This window comes from Petromyzon marinus, unplaced genomic scaffold (assembly GCF_048934315.1).
Source record: "Petromyzon marinus isolate PM22_M1 ecotype Great Lakes invasive population unplaced genomic scaffold, UKy_Petmar_22M1.pri1.0 PM_G_Scaffold_9, whole genome shotgun sequence".
NCBI lineage: Eukaryota > Metazoa > Chordata > Hyperoartia > Petromyzontiformes > Petromyzontidae > Petromyzon > Petromyzon marinus.
Window position 1 is genome coordinate 5,219,694 of NW_027423046.1, and position 19,563 is coordinate 5,239,256.

Below are 19,563 nucleotides of genomic sequence, written 5' to 3' on the forward strand. Positions count from 1 at the left end.
ATCTACACGTCAGGTACAGAGGAATGCACACGTGACTTACACGTCTATACTTATTAATATATTCATGATGTAGTGAAAAAGTTTCCCAAATTCATCAGATTTGATGAACGTGCAAACGCCTTCACGCACACACTGCACCTGAAGGGTTTCTCTCCACGAGCTGCTATGGCACACAATGAGAGGGGAAATGTCATTAATATGCATGGAAGCCTTCATATCTTCCAAGATGAATGTTAACCCAAAACTCTAAGCACACAATTTCGGCTGTCTGACTACAAAATGAATATTTATGAAAGCTATATTCAGCTGACATAGCAAAGGGTTTTGAAAACAATACTATTTGTGTTATGCAGAAATGCATGAATTAATGTTCAATCGCAACTTAAGAGGTGTGAATCCAGGCTCAGATGTCCTTGAATGCTGGGGATGAACGGTTCCGACTTCAGCTGAATGTGTGTGCTGTGTTCACCTCCTGTTTCCATTCTTATAAAGAGTTCCAGAGTAAAACAAAAATAAACTATTGTTTTGATATAACCTGTCACACACTGCCATGAGTAAACAGGTGGTGGTGTGACCAGCACCATGCCTGGCCACCTTCATCTGCTCAGCATTAATTCTTCCTCACTTCACCAAGTAATGAATCGAGGATCATCAACATAGCCGAGGCTATCCGTGTCTCTGTCTCTCTCTCCCCGTGGTGAAGGTGTTCCCCTCCACACATTCAGTCAACAGCGGCACGCGCTTAGCGTCTTTGACCGATAGATACATTGACGCACGTATTGTTGGTTCTTTCAGTAAAGTCACGTAGATAGAAAATAAAAATAACAGATTAAATTCAATAAGATAAAGACCACTTGTGTTGCGATCGAAACGTCGTGGGTTTTTTGCTTTATTTAAAAAAAACATTTATTTTAATTTATTATCTTATTTTATTTTCTATCTACGTGACTTTACCGAAAGAACCAAGAATATTAATTCCTGCAGTCACCAAAGTTTTAAGTCAAAACATTCACACACGTTGACAAAGCCTCACCTTGTGGTGTTGTGGGCAGGTCGCTTCTGATAACAAGAGCGGTATAGCAGCTCAAGCGGGCTTGGCCTGCTAACAAAAGAAAATAAAAACTGCGTGAATATTGACAATAAAACAAAGTTACAAAGTGGCAAGCCGGGTGAAGACAAATTAAACTTAAGCGAGATAATTAAAGTAAACGCAATCAGGCGAGGGCAGGAGGCAAGGCCCCGCGTGGCTAGGCCCCGCGTTGTAAAGTTCCAACCTGGACATCGATTCCCATGCTCGCTGCTACTCAACTGATATCGCTACGAGAGAGCGAGGCTCTACCTTGGTAAACAACAACAACCACCACCACCACAACGACCACCACCACAACGATGAGAATTTCTCACCTCGGATTTCAGTGCAAGCGCGCACACGGCAGCTTCCTGTTACCTAGCGACAGCAGGAAGTAGCATGACGTCACTTCCCTCCCACGAGCGGCTCTGTAACTGAATAAATTATGTTAATGAGGCTGGCCCATATGTGGAGGGATGGGGGCGTGGGCGCTGAACCCGTCGCAATAAACTCGCGACGGCTTCAACGGATACGTTATGTTAATGAGCCACCAGTCACTGGGCGTAGCTTTGCCCAAATAAGGATTGCCACTGGATTGATATCGGCAGTGACCCAAGCGGAGGGTACGTCACGCTCAAGAGCACGGTGGACGGGGGAGAGCTGAATACCTTGGTGACATGACGTCACTAGCGAGGTACACCTCACCCTGGCGTTTCACGCCGATGAGGTAATGCAGAGTGGTGACGTCACAGAGTTGGAGTTTAAGTTGATTTAGATTCATTTTCCATTGCTCCCTTCCTTGGGTGTGTGAGCCCAGCTACAACAACGTGGACATTATTGTGTATACACTGTGTGTGTGTAGACTGTGTGTGTACACTGTGTGTGTGTACACTGTGTGTGTGTACACACTGTGTGTATACACTGTGTGTGTACACTGTGTGTATACTGTGTGTACAGTGTGTGTACACTGTGTGTACAGTGTGTACACTGTGTGTGTACACTGTGTGTATACTGTGTGTGCACACTGTGTGTGTACACTGTGTGTGTCCGCATTGAACCGAATCCCCGGCAAGGCCATCTACTTAATGACGAGAGAAAATTCACACGAAATGTCCTTTTCAATAGAGTCATCCAGATGTAAATTGATGCAAGCTTTTAATGAAGAAATAAAATCATCTAATTCAAAACCCAACACAAGTCAAAGATGTTTCATTTTAAAACTTCAAAACGGAGCATGGGGTACTTGCGTGAATGCGTCCTTCGTGTGCAAATGTTGTGACTTTCCTGGCCTGAAGGCCGTCAATGTGTTGGACCATTATTGGTGCACAGCGTCTCAACAACAGCAGTGGGGTTTGCTTCAACCGATGGTTACGAACATCCAGACGTGAATCAGCAAGGAGCATTTCTAGTCCTAGTTAGACAAAATCTACGTCAACACGTAAGACAAAACTATAATTCGTGTTGTAGAGAATGTACCTCCTCCTATACGTGTAACTTTCAAGTGGTATGCCTTGTAACTGATGAATGATCCGGGCGTGCTCCCTATTTCAAAGACGATGAGTTGCTCCAGAGGCAGACGCTTCGTGAAACACAAAAGTACCCTTTGACCTGTATCACAAGAACAACGGGTCTCACCTGAGTTCTCTGTACAGGTTACTTCCAAACACACACACTTTGTCCTAACATCACTTATTCAATGTGTGACCCTCAGACAAAATGTTACATGTACGCGCACAGTCAGACAAGTATTCATTCTAAATCATTGACGGGCATATTAACATTGAATTACTGCAGCGAAATTGACTGCATCAGGTTACATCGTATTAACAAGAAGTTATTTTAAAAATACGCACCGCCTGCTTAACAGTGTATGTACACCGTACTATTGCAGTGTCATTCAAAACGAGTAGGCCATTGCATGCTGGCATCTGGGTCAAAATGTAGCAAATTCTAAACATTAGCTACAAATAATAGATCACGGAGTTTAGATCGCAACACAAGCAATCGTCATCAGGTGGGACAACCACAGCAGCAAGAAGACAAAACTGCTGAAATAGGCGCCTACTACTTCAGCGTCTTCTTCTTGCTGTGGTTGTCCCACCTGATGACGATTGCTTGTGTTGTGATCTAAACGCCATGGTCTGTTATGTTTCTACCCACGTGATGACTTTACAGAAATAACGAGAGTGTGGATTCCTGCAGTCACAAAAGCTTCGAATCAAGATTGCCGACATACTACACAACCTAGATGACGCATCAATCATCGCCCCCTACTGACAGGCTCTTGCCCACATGCAGGCCGGTGCAGGGCCACCACTCCGAGCCGCACAGGGGCAGCTGGTACTTGGGGATGCTCTTCGAGCGTCTCACAGGAGATACAAAACTCCGAGTTGCCGAGGCGATTAAGCGAGCAAAGCGTAAAAGCAATTATCATGAGAACATCGTGAATGCTTGGGAGCTTATTGGCTCTCGCTCCTGGTGAGAGATTGACCCAACCCACAGGTCCACAAAGACTGGCCACTCTTACTCTGCAGGTTGAATCTAAGAATTGAGTGTTCAACTTCAAATTCTTGTCATTAAAGGCCTGTGACAAAGGTGCATCTATTGTAGCGACATCGTCTCTGGCTTACACATCTACCGGGTCTCCACTTGACGTTGTATTGTCTAGGAGAAACTCCACCCACACTTCCACAAACTGCTGGGAGTTGCCTCGCTCTGCCTCACAGTCAGAATTCACCCCCTGCTTGACATCAATATGAAGGTCCGATTTTAGAGTTGAATCTTCATCTTCACATTTCACCTATACTTCTTCGCTATTCACCATCACTTCTTCCTTCTTCACCATCACTTCTTCCCTCTTCACCATCACCTCTTCATATTTCACCTTGATACCTTGAAAAGTGTCCAAGCTGGGATTTTCTTCCGGTTCGTGTTTCATGAGGGATGGGCTTATAGTGGCACTTTGACTTTCACAAGCTGATTTCAGACTCCACTCCTTGCAGATCTTCTGATGCGTCCGTGTTCTCTGGTGTACTTGAAGATTTTATGAATGTGCAAACGCCTTCCTGCACAATGCACCTGAAGGGTTTCTCTCCCGTGTGTGTTCTCTGGTGTACTTCAAGATGTGATGACTGTGCAAACATCATCCCACACAGAGTGTACCTCAAGGGTTTCTCTCCTGTGTGTGTTCTCTGGTGTGTTACAAGAGCAGATGACTGTGCAAACGCCTTCCCACACACACTGCACTTGAAGGGTTTCTCTCCTGTGTGTGTTCTCTGGTGTACTTTAAGATGTGGTGACTGTGAAAACGCCTTCCCGCACAGAGTGCACTTGAAGGGTTTCTCTCCCGTGTGTGTTCTCTGGTGTACTTGAAGATGTGGTGACTGTGCAAACATCATCCCGCATAAAATGCACCTGAAGGGTTTCTCTCCTGTGTGTATTCTCTGGTGTTTTTTAAGAACAGATGACAGTGAAAATGCCTTCCCACACACAGTGCACTTGAATGGTTTCTCTCCTGTGTGTGTTCTCTGGTGTTTTTTAAGAACAGTTGACTGTGAAAATGCCTTCCCACACACAGTACACTTGAAGGGTTTCTCTCCCGTGTGTGTTCTCTGGTGTTCTTTAAGAACGGATGACCGTGAAAACGCCTTCCCACACACACTGCACTTGAAAGGTTTCTCTCCTGTGTGAGTTCTCTGGTGCCGTGTGAAATCTCCAGTACGATCCGTGCTGTATGCACACCGGTCGCATTGGAGCCTTGCCCTACCGAGCTGCGCTGCGTGCATTTGCTCCATCAGACCAATTCTGCGGAGGAAGCGTCAGAGGAAGCGTCAGAGGAAGCGTCAGCTGCAGACAGAAAAAAATAATATCCCCACCATCTACACGACAGTATCGAGGCACAGAGGAATGCATATATAGTCACATGTGACTTACACGTCTATACTTATTCATATATTCATGATGTAGTGAAAAAGTGTCCCAAATTCATCACAGGGCTGTTATGGCACACAATGAGAGGGCAAATGGTTATAAACATGCCGGGAAGCCCTCGTATCTTCAAAATGAATGTTCACCCAAAACTCCGAGCACACAATTTAAGCTGTCTGGCTGCAAAAGGAATATTTATGAAAGCTCAATTCAGCTGACATAGCAGAGGGTGTTGAAAACAATACTATTTGTGTTATGCAGAAATTCATAAATTAATGTTAAATCGCAACTTAGAGGTGCGAATCCAGGCTCAGATGTCCTTAAATGCTGGGATGAACAGTTCCGACTTCAGCTGAATGTGTGTGCTGTGTTAACTTCCTGTTTCCATTCTTACAAAGAGTTCCAGAGGAAAACAAAAGTAAACTACTGTTATGATATAACCTCCGTGTTCAACAGAGTTAATAGACGTTACTGCAAACACAAACTGTACACTGTCACCGGGTAAACAGGCGGTGGCGTGTTTAGAATAACGCCTGGCCACCTTCATCTGCTTGGCATGAATGCTTCCTCACTACACCAAGTAATTGAGGATCAACGAACATAACCGAGGCTAACTGGAGTTGGCGTGTCTCTCTCCGTGGTGAGATGTTAACTACCTCACCTGGTATACAGGAAGTCGTGGGTTCGATCCCGACCCTGATGCCTGCTGTATAGTTGGAGTTTGCGTGTCTCTCCGCTGAGCATCTTTGACCGATAGAGATTGACACACGTATTCTTGTTTCTTTCGGTAAAGTTACGTAGATAGAAAATAACAATAACAGATTATACAATTACATTTAATAAAGACCACTTGTGTTGCGATCAAAAAGTGAGTTTATTTGCTTTATTTACAATTTTTATTTATTTTCATTATGTTATTTTAATTGTATTTCCTATCTACGTGACTTTACCGAAAGAACCAAGAATATTAATTCCTGCAGTCACCAAAGTTTAAAGTCAAAACATTCGCACACGTTGACAAAGCCTCACCTTGTGTTGTTGTAGGCAGGTTGCTTCTGATAACAAGAGTGGTATAGCAGCTCAAGCGGGCTTGGCCTGCTAACAAAAGAAAATAAAAACTGCGTGAATATTGACAATAAAACAAAGTTACAAAGTGGCGAGCCGGGTGAAGACAAATTAAACTTAAGCGAGATAATTAAAGTAAATGCAATCAGGCGAGGGCAGGAGGCAAGGCCCCGCGTGGCTAGGCCCCGCGTTGTAAAGTTCCAACCTGGACATCGATTCCCATGCTCGCTGCTACTCAACTGACATCCCTACGAGAGAGAGAGGCTCTACCTTGGTAAACAACAACAACAACAACCACCACCACAACCACCACCACCACCACAACGATGAGAATTTCTCACCTCGGATTTCAGTGCAAGCGCGCACACGGCAGCTTCCTGTTACCTCGCGACAGCAGGAAGTAGTATGACGTCACTTCCCCCCCACGAGCGGCTCTCCAACTGAATAAATTATGTTAATGAAGCCGGCCCATATGTCGAAGGATGGGGGCGTGGGCGCTGAACCCGTCGAAATAAACTCGCGACGGCTTTAACGGCAACATTATGTTAATGAGCCACCAGTCACTGGGCGTAGCTTTGCCCAAATAAGGATTGCCACTGGACCGATAACGGCAGTGACCCAAGCGGAGGTGACGTCACGCTCAAGAGCGTGGTGGACGGGGGAATACCTTGGTGACATGACGTCACTAGCGAGGTACTCCTCCCCCTGGCGTTTCACGCCGATGAAGTAATGCAGGGTGGTGACGTCACAGAGCGGGATTGGAGTTCAAGTTGATTTAGATTCATTTTCCATTGCTCCCTCCCTTGGGTGCGTGAGCTCAGCAACAACAACGTGGACATTATTGTGTATACTCTGTGTGTGTGTACACTGTGTGTATACACTGTGTGTCTGTGTATACTGTGTGTGTGTGTACACTGTGTGTGTACACCGTGTGTGTGTACACTGTGTATACACTGTGTGTGTACACTGTGTGTGTGTGTACACTGTGTGTGTACACTGTGTTTGTACACTGTGTGTGTGTATACTGTGTGTGTGTGTACACTGTGTGTGTGTACACTGTGTGTGTGTACAGTGTGTGTGTGTACACTTCTAGATTTAAAGCTTTCGTGACTGCAAGGATCCATACTCTTTGGTTCTATTGGGTAAAGTCACGTAGGTCAAAGACGTTGTACTGCCCCTGACGATATCCTTGTCAGCTTCGATGTGGTCTCTTTGTTCACCAAGGTCCCAGTACCTGATACCATTGAAATAATTGAAAATTTGGTCCAACATGGACTAGACCCCGACACACCTGCACTGGTTAGGCCTGCCTCAACAATACCTACTTTACTTGGAATGGCTCCTTCTACAAACAAAATGAGGGTACCCCCATGGGATCCCCCTTATCACCAGTGATAGCCAATATTTTCATGGAGAAATTTGAATCAGACGCCATCCAGACTTCCACCCTCAGACCTTCCCTGTGGAAGAGATATGTGGATGACACTTTCGTGATTTGGCCACATGGCCTCCCAGCTCTGAACCTTTTCCTACACTACATCAATTCCAAACATCCCGCCATCAAATTCACCATGGAAGTGGAGAAAGATGGCAAGCTACCATTCTTAGATGTTCTGTTTGAGAGGAGACCTGATGGCTCATTGGGGCATTCTGTCTACAGGAAACCCACCCACACAGATTCCTACTTGAAACCTGATTCCCACCACCACCCAACCCAAAAGAATTCTCTCATCAAAACTTTATACCATAGGGCTCATTGCATTTCGGACCAACACCACCTGACCAGTGAATTAAAACATGTACAACTGGTCCTCAAAAGGAATGGTTACTCTGATCGTACCATCCGCCAAGCTGTTTCTCCCTCCATACAGAAACAACCACTTGATACTCCGGTCAAAACCATCACACTACCATATATAGCAGGCATTACTAAAAAGATTTCCAAAATTCTAAACAAACACAAGATCCAGGTCCGGTTCAATACAGTACACAAAATTCGTGATCTGATCCCATCCGTGAAGGATGTCATTCCTGACTTACAGTACCCCGGGGTTTACAAATTGAGTTGTACCTGCGGTGATTGCTATATCGGGGAGACAAATTGACATGTCTCTGACCGAATTCGCGACCACAAATCAGATTTGAAACACGGCAAAACGAATTCTTTTCTGCCGTGGCTGATCACTGTTACAACGCTGTGGGGGATCACGATATCATTTTCTCCGATACCAAGGTTCTTTGCAAACCCACGGGTTTTTATCAGAGATTTGTTCACGAGGCAATTCAGATCTACAAACACAGACACAATTTCAACCGAGAAGATGGTTTCAAATTTAGCAACCATTGGAAAGATGTTCTAAATCGAACTAAACATTAAACTAATTTCAATGGTACAGTATATTTTTCAAGTAGTGGTACCCCAAACTTTCGCAGCTCTTATAAATTCCCTTTTCACACCATCAATAGGTAAACTCTCCCCCCCCCCCCCCCCCCCGCGCCAAACGGCAAGTCCACCGGCACGTACAACACCTCTTTTCTAAAATCGGCCAATCAAATGCTAATTTTTATGCTAATTTCTTTGTCAGGACACCTTGTTTGCTCGCACACAGTTTAAAGGTCCGCGGTCTGAGCGTGGTTGTATTTCGCTAAATTCTCCTGTTTGATTTGTACTAAGTGCCTCGGTGAATGTATATGATCTGACTTTAACATAGCTATTTCTGTGACCAGTTACAAGCTAATCACTCAGCTATTTCAATGCTAAATTCTATGCTAATTCCTTTGTTAAGGGGTGCCTCTGCGAATGAGTATCCTTTAACTTAGCTATTTCAATGAGCCATTTCAATGCTAAATTCTATGCTAATTCCTTTGTCAAGGCGCTTTGTTTCTTCTCACACAGCTTAAAGGTCGTGATCTGCGCGTGGCTTTTTCCACTCCAGCGCTGTCCTCTAGACAGTCTCGTCCCTTCACCTGATGAAGGCCGCTTGTGTTGTGGCCAAAACATCGTGATTTTTGTTATTTAATTTTTTACCTACGTAACTTTACCCAATAGAACCAAAGAGTATGGATCCTAGCAGTCACGAAAGCTTTAAATCTAGAATAGAAATGTAATGCAATACAACAGAGTCGGCCAACATAAGAGTCAACACCCCACCTGGTTGATAACGTTCTTCCAAAGATTGCTCAATTTGAAAGAGAGACAAAACACAGACACGGAGACACATAGACAGAGAGAGATAACACAGAGACACACAGAGAGAGATACACACATACAGTGAGGGAAAAAAGTATTTGATCCCCTGCTGATTTTGTACGTTTGCCCACTGACAAAGAAATGATCAGTCTATAATTTTAATGGAAGGTTTATTTGAACAGTGAGAGACAGAATAACAACAACAAAATCCAGATAAACGCATGTCAAAAATGTTATAAATTTATTTGCATTTTAATGAGGGAAAAAAGTATTTGACCCCTCTGCAAAACATGACTTAGTACTTGGTGGCAAAACCCTTGTTGGCAATCACAGAGGTCAGACGTTTCTTGTAGTTGGCCACCATGTTTGCACACATCTCAGGAGGGATTTTGTCCCACTCCTCTTTGCAGATCTTCTCCAAGTCATTAAGGTTTCGAGGCTGACGTTTGTCAACTCAAACCTTCAGCTCCCTCCAGATTTCCTATGGGATTAAGGTCTGGAGACTGGCTAGGCCACCCCAGGACCTTAATGTGCTTCTTCTTGAGCCACTCCTGTTGCCTTGGCCGTGTGTTTTGGGTCATTGTCATGCTGGAATACCCATCCACCATCCATTTTAAATGCCCTGGCTGAGGGAAGGAGGTTCTCACCCAAAATTTGACGGTGCATGGCCCCGTCTATCGTCCCTTTGATGCGGTGAAGTTGTCCTGTCCTCTTAGCAGAAAAACACCCCAAAGCATGTTTCCACCGCCATGTTTGACGGTGGGGATGGTGTTCTTGGGGTCATAGGCAGCATTCCTCCTCCTCCAAACACGGCGAGTTGAGTCGATGCTAAAGAGCTCCATTTTGGTCTAATCCGACCAAAACACTTTCACCCAGTTGTCCTCTGAATCATTCAGATGTTCATTGGAAAACTTCAGACGGGCATGTATGTGCTTTCTTGAGCAGGGGAACCTTGCATGCGCTGCAGGACTTCAGTCCTTCACGGTGAAGTGTTATCAATTGTTTTCTTGGTGACTATGGTCCCAGCTGCCTTGAGATCATTGACAAGATCCTCCCGTGTAGTTCTGGGCTGATTCCTCACCGTTCTCATGATCATTGCAACTCCACGAGGTGAGATCTTGCATGGAGCCCCAAGCCAAAGGAGATTGACAGTTTTTCTGCGTTTCTTCCATTTGCGAATAATCGCACCAACTGTTGTCACCTTCTCACCAAGCTGCTTGGCAATGGTCTTGTAGCCCATTCCAGCCTTGTGTAGCTCTACAATCTTGTACCTGACATCCTTGGAGAGCTCTTTGGTCTTGGCCATGGTGGAGAGTTTGGGATCTGATTGATTGATTGCTTCTGTGGACAGGTGTCTTTTATACAGGTAACAAGCTGAGATTAGGAGCACTCCCTTTAAGAGTATGCTCCTAATCTCAGCTCGTTACCTGTATAAAAGACACCTGGGAGCCAGAAATCTTTCCGATTGAGAGGGGGTCAAATACTTATTTCCCTAATTAAAATGCAAATCAATTTATAACATTTTCGACATGCGTTTCTCTGGATTTTCTTGTTGTTATTCTGTCTCTCACTGTTCAAATAAACCTACCATTAAAATTATAGACTGATCATTTCCTTGTCAGTGGGCAAACGTACAAAATCAGCAGGGGATCAAATACTTTTTTCCCTCACTGTAGGCACACAGAGAAACAACGCCTCTGTGTCGAGGCCTTAAATAGAGAGAGAGAGAGGGGCAGAGAGAGAGGGGAGGGGGTGTAGAGAAATCCGCGAGTCAATGCAAGGCCGTAGCCATGGAGTCAACATTGTGGGGGACCAAATCTACCAGGGGCTCTGGGGTCCCCCCCCCAGGAAAAAAATCTAAATTTGAAAACTAATTTCCTGACATTTCCTAAAATATTGAAAAATTTCACTAACACATGGGATGGAATGTTTGTATTATTTGATACAATAATGTATAATATTGTATTGTATTACATTGCTCTGTTTTTACTTTTTAACTTTTCTTGTTTCATAGTATGTAATGGCAGAGATTAGGGATTCATAAAGTACAACGCAATCATACAAACACAAATCTACGCATTGTTATATGAAGACAAGTCCACATTTTGTGGCCAAGGTTTAGCAAGTTGTTTTTATTAACATAGCATAGCAATTATTATTTTAAAAAATATTTTTATAGCAATAAATTGGGGGAGACATTTTGAGCATGTTTAATTATTGTGGGGGGATATGTCCCCCACCAATATATATTATAATTATTATAATATATTATAATTACGGCCTTGTGTCAATGAGAGATTTGGAACTTTGGTGACTGCAGGAAATAATAACACGAGTACACGCAGAGAGAGAGAAAGCACACTTATATTCTTGGTTCTTTCAGTAAAGTCACCACGTAGAAGAGGAAACAATAAAATAATTAAAATATAAAACAATAAAATTCTCACGACGTTTCGACTGCAACACAAGCAATCATCATCAGGTGTGAAAACCACAGCAAGAAACCACAGCAAGAAAATGTTCTTGCTGTGGTTTTCACACCTGATGATTGCTCGTCTTGCAGTCGAAACGTCGTGAGAATTTTATTGTTTGATATTTTTATTATTTTATTGTTTCCCTTCTACGTGGTGGTGACTTTACCGAAAGAACAAAGAATATAAATCCCTGCAGTCAAGAAAGCTTTAAATCAAAAGCACACTTAATCAAACAAACTGAGTAAAACTTGGAAATGTAATGCAATGCAACACAGAGAGTCGGTCAACACACAATAAACGCATAGCCTGGTAGATTACTTTCTTACAAAGATTGCTCAACTAAGCGAGATAATTAAAGTAAATGCAATCAGGCGAGGGCAGGAGGCAAGGCCCCGCGTGGCTAGGCCCCGCGTTGTAAAGTGCCAACCTGGACATCGATTCCCATGCTCGCTGCTACTCAACTGACATCCCTACGAGAGAGAGAGGCTCTACCTTGGTAAACAACAACAACCACCACCACAACGACCACCACAACCGCGATGAGAATTTCTCACCTCGGATTTCAGTTCACGCGCGGAGCGGCAGATTTAGCCACCTCGTGACGTCACGCGGCAGCAGGAGATGACGTCACTTGGGTGGTACAAGAACACTCCCCTCCCGCAGCGAGCGGGTCCTAATTTAAATAAATTATGTTAATGAGCCCGGCCCATACGTGGAGGGATGGGGCGTGGGTGCTGAAACCCGTCGCAATAAACTCGCGACGGCCTTCACGAATACATTATGTTAATGAACCGCAAGTCACCGGGCGTAGCTTTTCCCAAATAAGGATTGTACTTGAACAACAAATAACGGAAGTTGACCCAGGCAAAGGTGACGTCACGCTCAAGGGCGCGGTAGACGGGGTGGGGTGAATACCTTGGTGACATGACGTCCCTAGTGAGGTACACCTCCCCCTGGCGTTTCACGCCGATGAGGTGTGCTGAGTAGTGACGTCACAGAGCGGGGTTGGAGTTTAAGTTGATTTAGATTCATTTTCCATTGCTCCCTCCCTTGAACTCAGCAACAACAACAACGTGGACATTGCATCCCACTGGGATTTTTAGCACACAGCGTTGGTGTACGGTGCTTTTTTCAGGAATATTTTGCTGTTTTTTATTCACTTTAAGATGTGTTTCTTTTTCTGTTTTCAGAGTCACACAAAGTCACTTTAAGATGTGTTTCTTGTTCGTGTTTGTGGTGGTTGCACTTGATTCAAGAGCCGAATGGCTCACAGGGGTATACCAAAAAATATATAAACTTAAATTATTGTGTACACACTGTGTGTGTGTACACACTGTGTACGTACACGCTGTGTGTGTGTGCACTGTGTGTGTACACGTACACACTGTGTGTGTACAGTGTGTGTGTACACTGTGTGTGTGTACATGTACACACTGTGTGTGTACACTGTGTGTGTACAGTGAATGTACACTGTGTGTGTACACTGTGTGTGTGTACACTCTGTGTGTGTACACTGTGTGTGTGCACTGTGTGTGTGTGCACTGTGTGTGTACACTGTGTGTGTGTGTACACTGTGTGTGTACACTGTGTGTGCACTGTGTGTGTGTACACTGTGTGTGCACTGTGTGTGTGTACACTGTGTGTGTACACTGTGTGTGTGTACACTCTGTGTGTGTACACTGTGGGGGGCACAGTCATCTCAGTCGACCAATGGGCATCTTTTCATCAATTTATTATTTTCAAATTTTCTTGTTTTTTTGTTTTCTATTTACGTGACTTTACCGAAAGAACCAAGAATGTGGTAGCACATTCTCTATTTATTGCAGAGGTTCAGGGTTAAAATCCGACAGGCACACCTGGCTACCCCAGTAACATTCACCACAATATGCGCAGTCTGCTGAACGGCAGATGTAAAACATAACGTTGTGTCATTCACAACGCACATTGCATGTTGTTGTCACGGTAAAAATTGGGTTAATTCCAAACATTATCCAGAAACCCCACAACGGAGACACGCACCCCCTGTACCAACGACGGAGTCGCAGGGACAGACGCTCGATAACGTTGGAATCGATCTGCAGACGGCCAGCAGCTCCGTGTCGCCTTATCTCGATCCCGCAATCCCAACCAGGTGAAAGTCCGCATCGAACCGAACCCCCGGCAAGGCCATTGTCTACTTAACGACGAGAGAAAATTCACACGAAATGTCGTTTTCAATGAATAAGCTTTTAATGAAGAAATACAATTATACAATTCAAGACATAATACAATTAAAAGTTGTTTCATTTTCAAACTTCAAGACGGAGCATCGGGAGCTTGCGTGGAGGCGTCGTTCGTGTGCAATTTTTTTCGTGACTTTCCTGGCCCAAGGCCGCAAATGGTTGCGGGGCGCCGCAGGCGGTCAGGTTCGCTTCAACCCTTGGTCGTGAACATCCAGACGTGAATCAGCAAGGGGCATTTCATGTCCTAGTTCGACAAAATCTACGTCATCACGTAAGACAAAACTGCAATTCGTGTTGTAGAGAATGAACCTCCTCCTCTACGTGTAACTTTTAAGCGGTGTGCCATGTAACTGATTAATGATCAGAGTGTGCTCCTTATTTCAAAGACGATGAGTTGCTCCAGAGGGAGATGCTTCCTGAAAACACAAAAATACCCTTTGACCTGTATCACAAGAACAATGAGTCTCACCCGAGTTATCGGTACAGGTTACTTCCAAAACACACACTTTGTCCAAATATCACTTATTCAATGTTTGACCCTTATAGACAAAATGTTACATGTACGCACACAATCGGACAAGTATTAATTCTAAATTATTGACAGGCATATTAACAAAATTTAATTACTGCACTGAAATATACTGCATCAGGTTACATCGCATTGACAAGAAGCTATTTAAAAAAATACGCACCGTTTGCTTAACAGTGTATGTACAACAAACTATTGTAGTGTCATTCAAAACGAGTAGGCCATTGCATGCTGGCGTCTGGGTCAAAATTTATCAAATTCTAAACATTACCTACAAACTCCACAACTAAGATGCCACATCAATCATCGCCCCCTACTGACAGGCTCTTGTCCACATGCAGGCCGGTGCAGGGCCACCACCTTGTGCCACGCAGGGGCAGCTGCTACTTGGGGATGCTCTTCAAGTGTCTGAGAAGAGATACAAAACTCCGAATTGCCAGAGGCGATTAAGCAAGCACCCATATAAGTGGAATTATTAAATAATAAAAATCACGACGTTTTGGCCACAACACAAGTGGCCTTCATCAGGTGAAGGGACCGTGCTGTCATGATGGAAGGCCATGTGTGTTGTGGCCGAAACATCGTGATTTTTGTTATTTTATCTTTTTACCTACGTGACTTTGCCGAATAGAACCAAAGAGTATGGATCCTTGCAGTCACGAAAGCTTCAAATCTAGAATGTAATTATTGAAACCGAGTGAATGCTTGGGAGCTTATTGGCTCTCGCTCCTGGTTAGAGATTAACCCAACCCACAGGTCCACAAAGAATGGCCACTCTCACCATGCAGATTTAACCTAGGAACTGAGTGTTCAACTTCACATTCTTGTCATTAAAGGCCTGTGACAAAGGTGCATCCATTGGAGCGACCAGAGTGGAGTCAGCTCCGGGAGAGGCAACCACCTCGCCCCACGCTGCTCCTCCACTTCGAGGTCTGCGGAGAACTTCGCCACCACCACCACCAGCGTGGCGATCTTCACGGCTGTGCTCACTGTGGTTCTGCTGCTCATGCAGCCGATGGTGGAACTCCTCGGAGGATCTCGGCGTGGGGGTTCGAACATCAACGGCTCCAACGCCACCACCACCACCACCATAAACAACTACTCGGGACTCATGAAGGACGTCTCTCCACCGGCAGCGGTCGCCACCTGGGGACCGATGTTCACCAGCGGCCACGCAAACAGACAGGAGAGGGACGGCCCAGCCTGCCCCCCCGGGATGCCCTGGCTCATGGACAGCGCGCCGACTCCTCTCCTGCACGCTGCGGGTCAGCTGTGCAGTAGCCACAGTGAGGACATAGTGGACAGCGTGCTCCCTGCCCTGCCGCAGGCTATGGGTCAGGTGTGCAGTAGCCACAGTGAGGACATTGTGGACAGCGTGCTCCCTGCCCTACTGCAGGCTATGGGTCAGCTGTACAGCAGCTGCCAGGACATAGTGGACAGCATGCTCCCTGCCCTAGTGCAGGCTATGGGTCAGCTGAGCGGCAGCTGCCAGGACATAGTGGACAGCGTGCTCCCTGCCCTGCTCCACGTCGTGCGTCAGCTGTACAGCGGGTGCAAGGAGGCCATCGGCTCCACCGTGCCGCTGAACACCCCGCACACCGCCGTGCGTCTCCGGCGTTTCGTACGTCGCAAAGTTGAGTGAGCCACATCCATCGTCGTCGTCATCATCATCAGCCACGGTCAATCCACTGGCGGGTAGAGACCTCCCCGTGCCGTCGCCACCTCCCACGATGCCGCTGTGCGGTGATCCACCCAGCGCCTGACACGTGGAGCGATTTCATTGCTTCATCTCCCCACTGGGCATCCTCTCGGGTGACCCCCTCGCCGCCCATCGGCATCACTCGCCCCCTTCGCGCCCTCCACCGTCACCCTCAACTCCACCCGCAGTGGTTTAAACAGCCTGGTTGGGCACTGGAACGGTATCCCGGACAGTGCCGGATTAAGCTCGTGCGGGTCCTGTGGCATATATTATAAAGGTGCCCAAAATAAAATAAAATAACACAATTATTAAAACACAAAGTTTACACATCTACCGGGTCTCCACTTGACTTTGTATTGTCTAGGAGGAAGTCCACCCACACCTCCACTTCCACAAACTGCTGGGAGTTGCCTCGCTCTGCCTCACAGTCAGAATTCACCTCCTGCTACACGTTGCCTCCATCGATGTGAAGGTCCCATTTTGGAGTTGAATCTTTATCTTCACATTTCACCTTCACTTCTTCGCTCTTTGCCATCACCTCTTCACATTTCACCATCACTTCTTCCCTCTTCACCATCACTTCTTCCCTCTTCACCATCACCTCTTCATATTTCACCTCGATAACTTTAAAAGTGTCCACGCTGGGATTTTCTTCCGGTTCGTGTTTCATGAGGGATGGGCTCATGATGGCACTTTTACTTTCACTCCTTGTGGATCTTCTCATGCTTTTGTGTTTTCTGGTGTACTTGAAGATGTTGTTGCTGCGAAAACGCTCTCCCGCACGGAGTGCACCTGAAGGGTTTCTCTCCTGTGTGTATTCTCTGGTGTGTTACAAGAGTAGATGAATGTGCAAACGCCTTCCCACACACACTGCACTTGAAGGGTTTCTCTCCCGTGTGTGTTCTCTGGTGTTCTACAAGATTATATGAATGTGCAAATGCCTTCCAACACACACTGCACTTGAAGGGTTTCTCTCCTGTGTGAGTTCTCTCGTGCCGTGTCATATCTCCAGTACGATCCGTGCTGTATGCACATCGGTCGCATTGGAGCCTTGTCCTACCGAGCTGCGCTGAGCGCATTTGCTCCATCAGAACAATTCTGCGGAGGAAGCGTCAGAGGAAGCGTCAGCTGCAGACAGAAAAAAATAATATCCACACCATCTACACGACAGTATCGAGGCACAGAGGAATGCATATATAGTCACATGTGACTTACACGTCTATACTTATTCATATATTCAGGATGTAGTAAAAATGTTTCCTAAATTCATCACAGGGCTGTTATGGCACACAATGAGAGGGAAAATGGTCATAAACATGCCTGGAAGCCTTCGTATCTTCAAAATGAATGTTCACCCAAAACTCCGAGCACACAATTTCAGCTGTCTGGCTACAAAAGGAATATTGCTGAGAGCTAAATTCAGCTGACATAGCAAAGGGTGTTGAAAACAATACTATTTGTGTTGTGCAGAAATTCATAAATTAATGTTCAATCGCAACTTAGAGGTGTGAATCCAGGCTCAGATGTCCTTAAATGCTGGGGATGAACAGTTCCGACTTCAGCTGCATGTGTGTGCTGTGTTCACCTCCAGTTTCCATTCTTACAAAGAGTTCCAGAGGAAAACAAAAGTAAACTACTGTTACGCTATAACCTCCGTGTTCAACAGAGTTAATAGACGTTACTAAAAAACACAAACTGTACACTGTCACTGGGTAAACAGGCGGTGGCGTGTCTAGAATCACGCCTGGCCACCTTCATCTGCTTGGCATGAATGCTTCCTCACTCCACCATGTAATTAATCGAGGATCAATTAACATAACCGAGGCTAACTGGAGTTTGCGTGTCTCTCTCCGTGGTGAGATGTTAACTACCTCACCTGGTATACAGGAAGTCGTGGGTTCGATCCCGACACTGACGCCTGCTGTATATCTGGAGTTTGCGCGTCTTTGACCGATAGACATTGACACACGTATTCTTGGTTCTTTCAGTAAAGTTACGTAGATAGGAAATAACAATAACAGATAATAACAATAACAGATAATACAATTAAATTAAATAAAGACTACTTGTGTTGCAATCAAAACGTGGGTTTTTTTTGCTTTATTTACTATTTTTTATTGTTATTTTTATTTTATTTTCTATCTACGTGACTTTACCGAAAGAATCAAGAATATTAATTCCTGCAGTCACCAAAGTTTTAAGTCAAAACATTCACACACGTTGACAAAGCCTCACCTTGTGTTGTTGTGGGCAGGTCGCTTCTGATAACAAGAGCGGTATAGCAGCTCAAGCGGGCTTGGCCTGGTGAAAAAAATAAAAACTGCGTGAATATTTACAATAAAACAAAGTTACAAAGTGGCGAGCCGGGTGAAGACAAATTAAACTTAAGCGAGATAATTAAAGTGAATGCAATCAGGCGAGGGCAGGAGGCAAGGCCCCGCGTGGCTAGGCCCCGCGTTGTAAAGTTCCAACCTGGACATCGATTCCCATGCTCGCTGCTACTCAACTGACATCCCTACGAGAGAGAGAGAGGCTCTACCTTGATAAATAACAACAACAAAGACCACCACCTCAGATTTTAGTGCAAGCGTGGATCGGCAGCCTCCTGTTACCTCGCGACGTCACGCGGGTAACATGACGCCATTCCAGGGTAAGAGACACACCCCTCCCACGAGCGGCTCTGTAACTGAATAAGTTATGTTAATGAATCAGGGCCATATGTCGAGGGATGGGGCGTGGCTGCTGAACCCGACAGCTACTGATAATGATACTACTACTGATTATGCTACTACTGATAATTATGATACTACTACTAATGATGATACGACTGATAATGATGATACTACTACTGATTATGCTACTACTGATAATGATGATACTACTACTAATGATGATACTACTGATAATGATGATACTACTACTGATTATGCTACTACTGATAATGATGATACTACTACTAATGATGATACTACTGATAATGATACTACTACTGATGATGCTACTACTGATAATGATACTACTACTAATGATACTACTGATAATGATGATACTACTACTGATGATGCTACTACTGATAATGATACTACTACTAATGATGATACTACTGATAATGATGATACTACTACTGATTATGCTACTACTGATAATGATGATACTACTACTAATGATGATACTACTGATAATGATGATAATACTACTACTGATTATGCTACTGATAATGATGATACTACTACTAATGATGATACTACTGATAATGATGATGATACTACTACTGATTATGCTACTACTGATAATGATACTACTACTGATGATGATACTACTAATAATGATGATACTACTAATGATTATGCTACTACTGATAATGATGATACTACTACTAATGATGATA

The 19,563-nt window shown here is 44.8% G+C and overlaps 1 protein-coding gene across 2 annotated transcripts; it reads right to left on the reverse strand.

The window, feature by feature from the left end:
• Positions 1-2,517: 2,517 nt before the first annotated feature.
• LOC142921763 (uncharacterized) lies at positions 2,518-12,344 on the reverse strand. Of its 2 annotated transcripts, XR_012939648.1 has the most exons (3): positions 12,280-12,344; positions 6,026-6,091; positions 2,518-4,873 (listed from the first exon to the last, which is right to left on the reverse strand). XR_012939648.1 is itself a non-coding variant. In XM_076063079.1 (2 exons), the coding sequence occupies exons 1-2, from the start codon at positions 5,738-5,740 to the stop codon at positions 4,039-4,041; spliced, it is 918 nt and encodes a 305-aa protein (XP_075919194.1). In that variant the 5' UTR covers positions 5,741-5,768; the 3' UTR covers positions 2,518-4,038. The 2 variants fall into 2 exon arrangements, 1 of the variants encoding a protein (XP_075919194.1); XM_076063079.1 differs by lacking the exons at positions 6,026-6,091; positions 12,280-12,344 and adding an exon at positions 5,658-5,768.
• Positions 12,345-19,563: the final 7,219 nt, after the last annotated feature.

Excerpts from the sequence above, each read along its gene's own strand:
- LOC142921763 (XM_076063079.1), bottom strand. The coding sequence starts at position 5,740 with ATGCTCAGCGGAGAGACACGCAAACTCCAACTATACAGCAGGCATCAG. Across the intron at positions 4,874-5,657 it reads CACGACTTCCTGTATACCAG|AATTGGTCTGATGGAGCAAA; the intron begins GTGAGGTAGTTA and ends CTTCCTCCGCAG.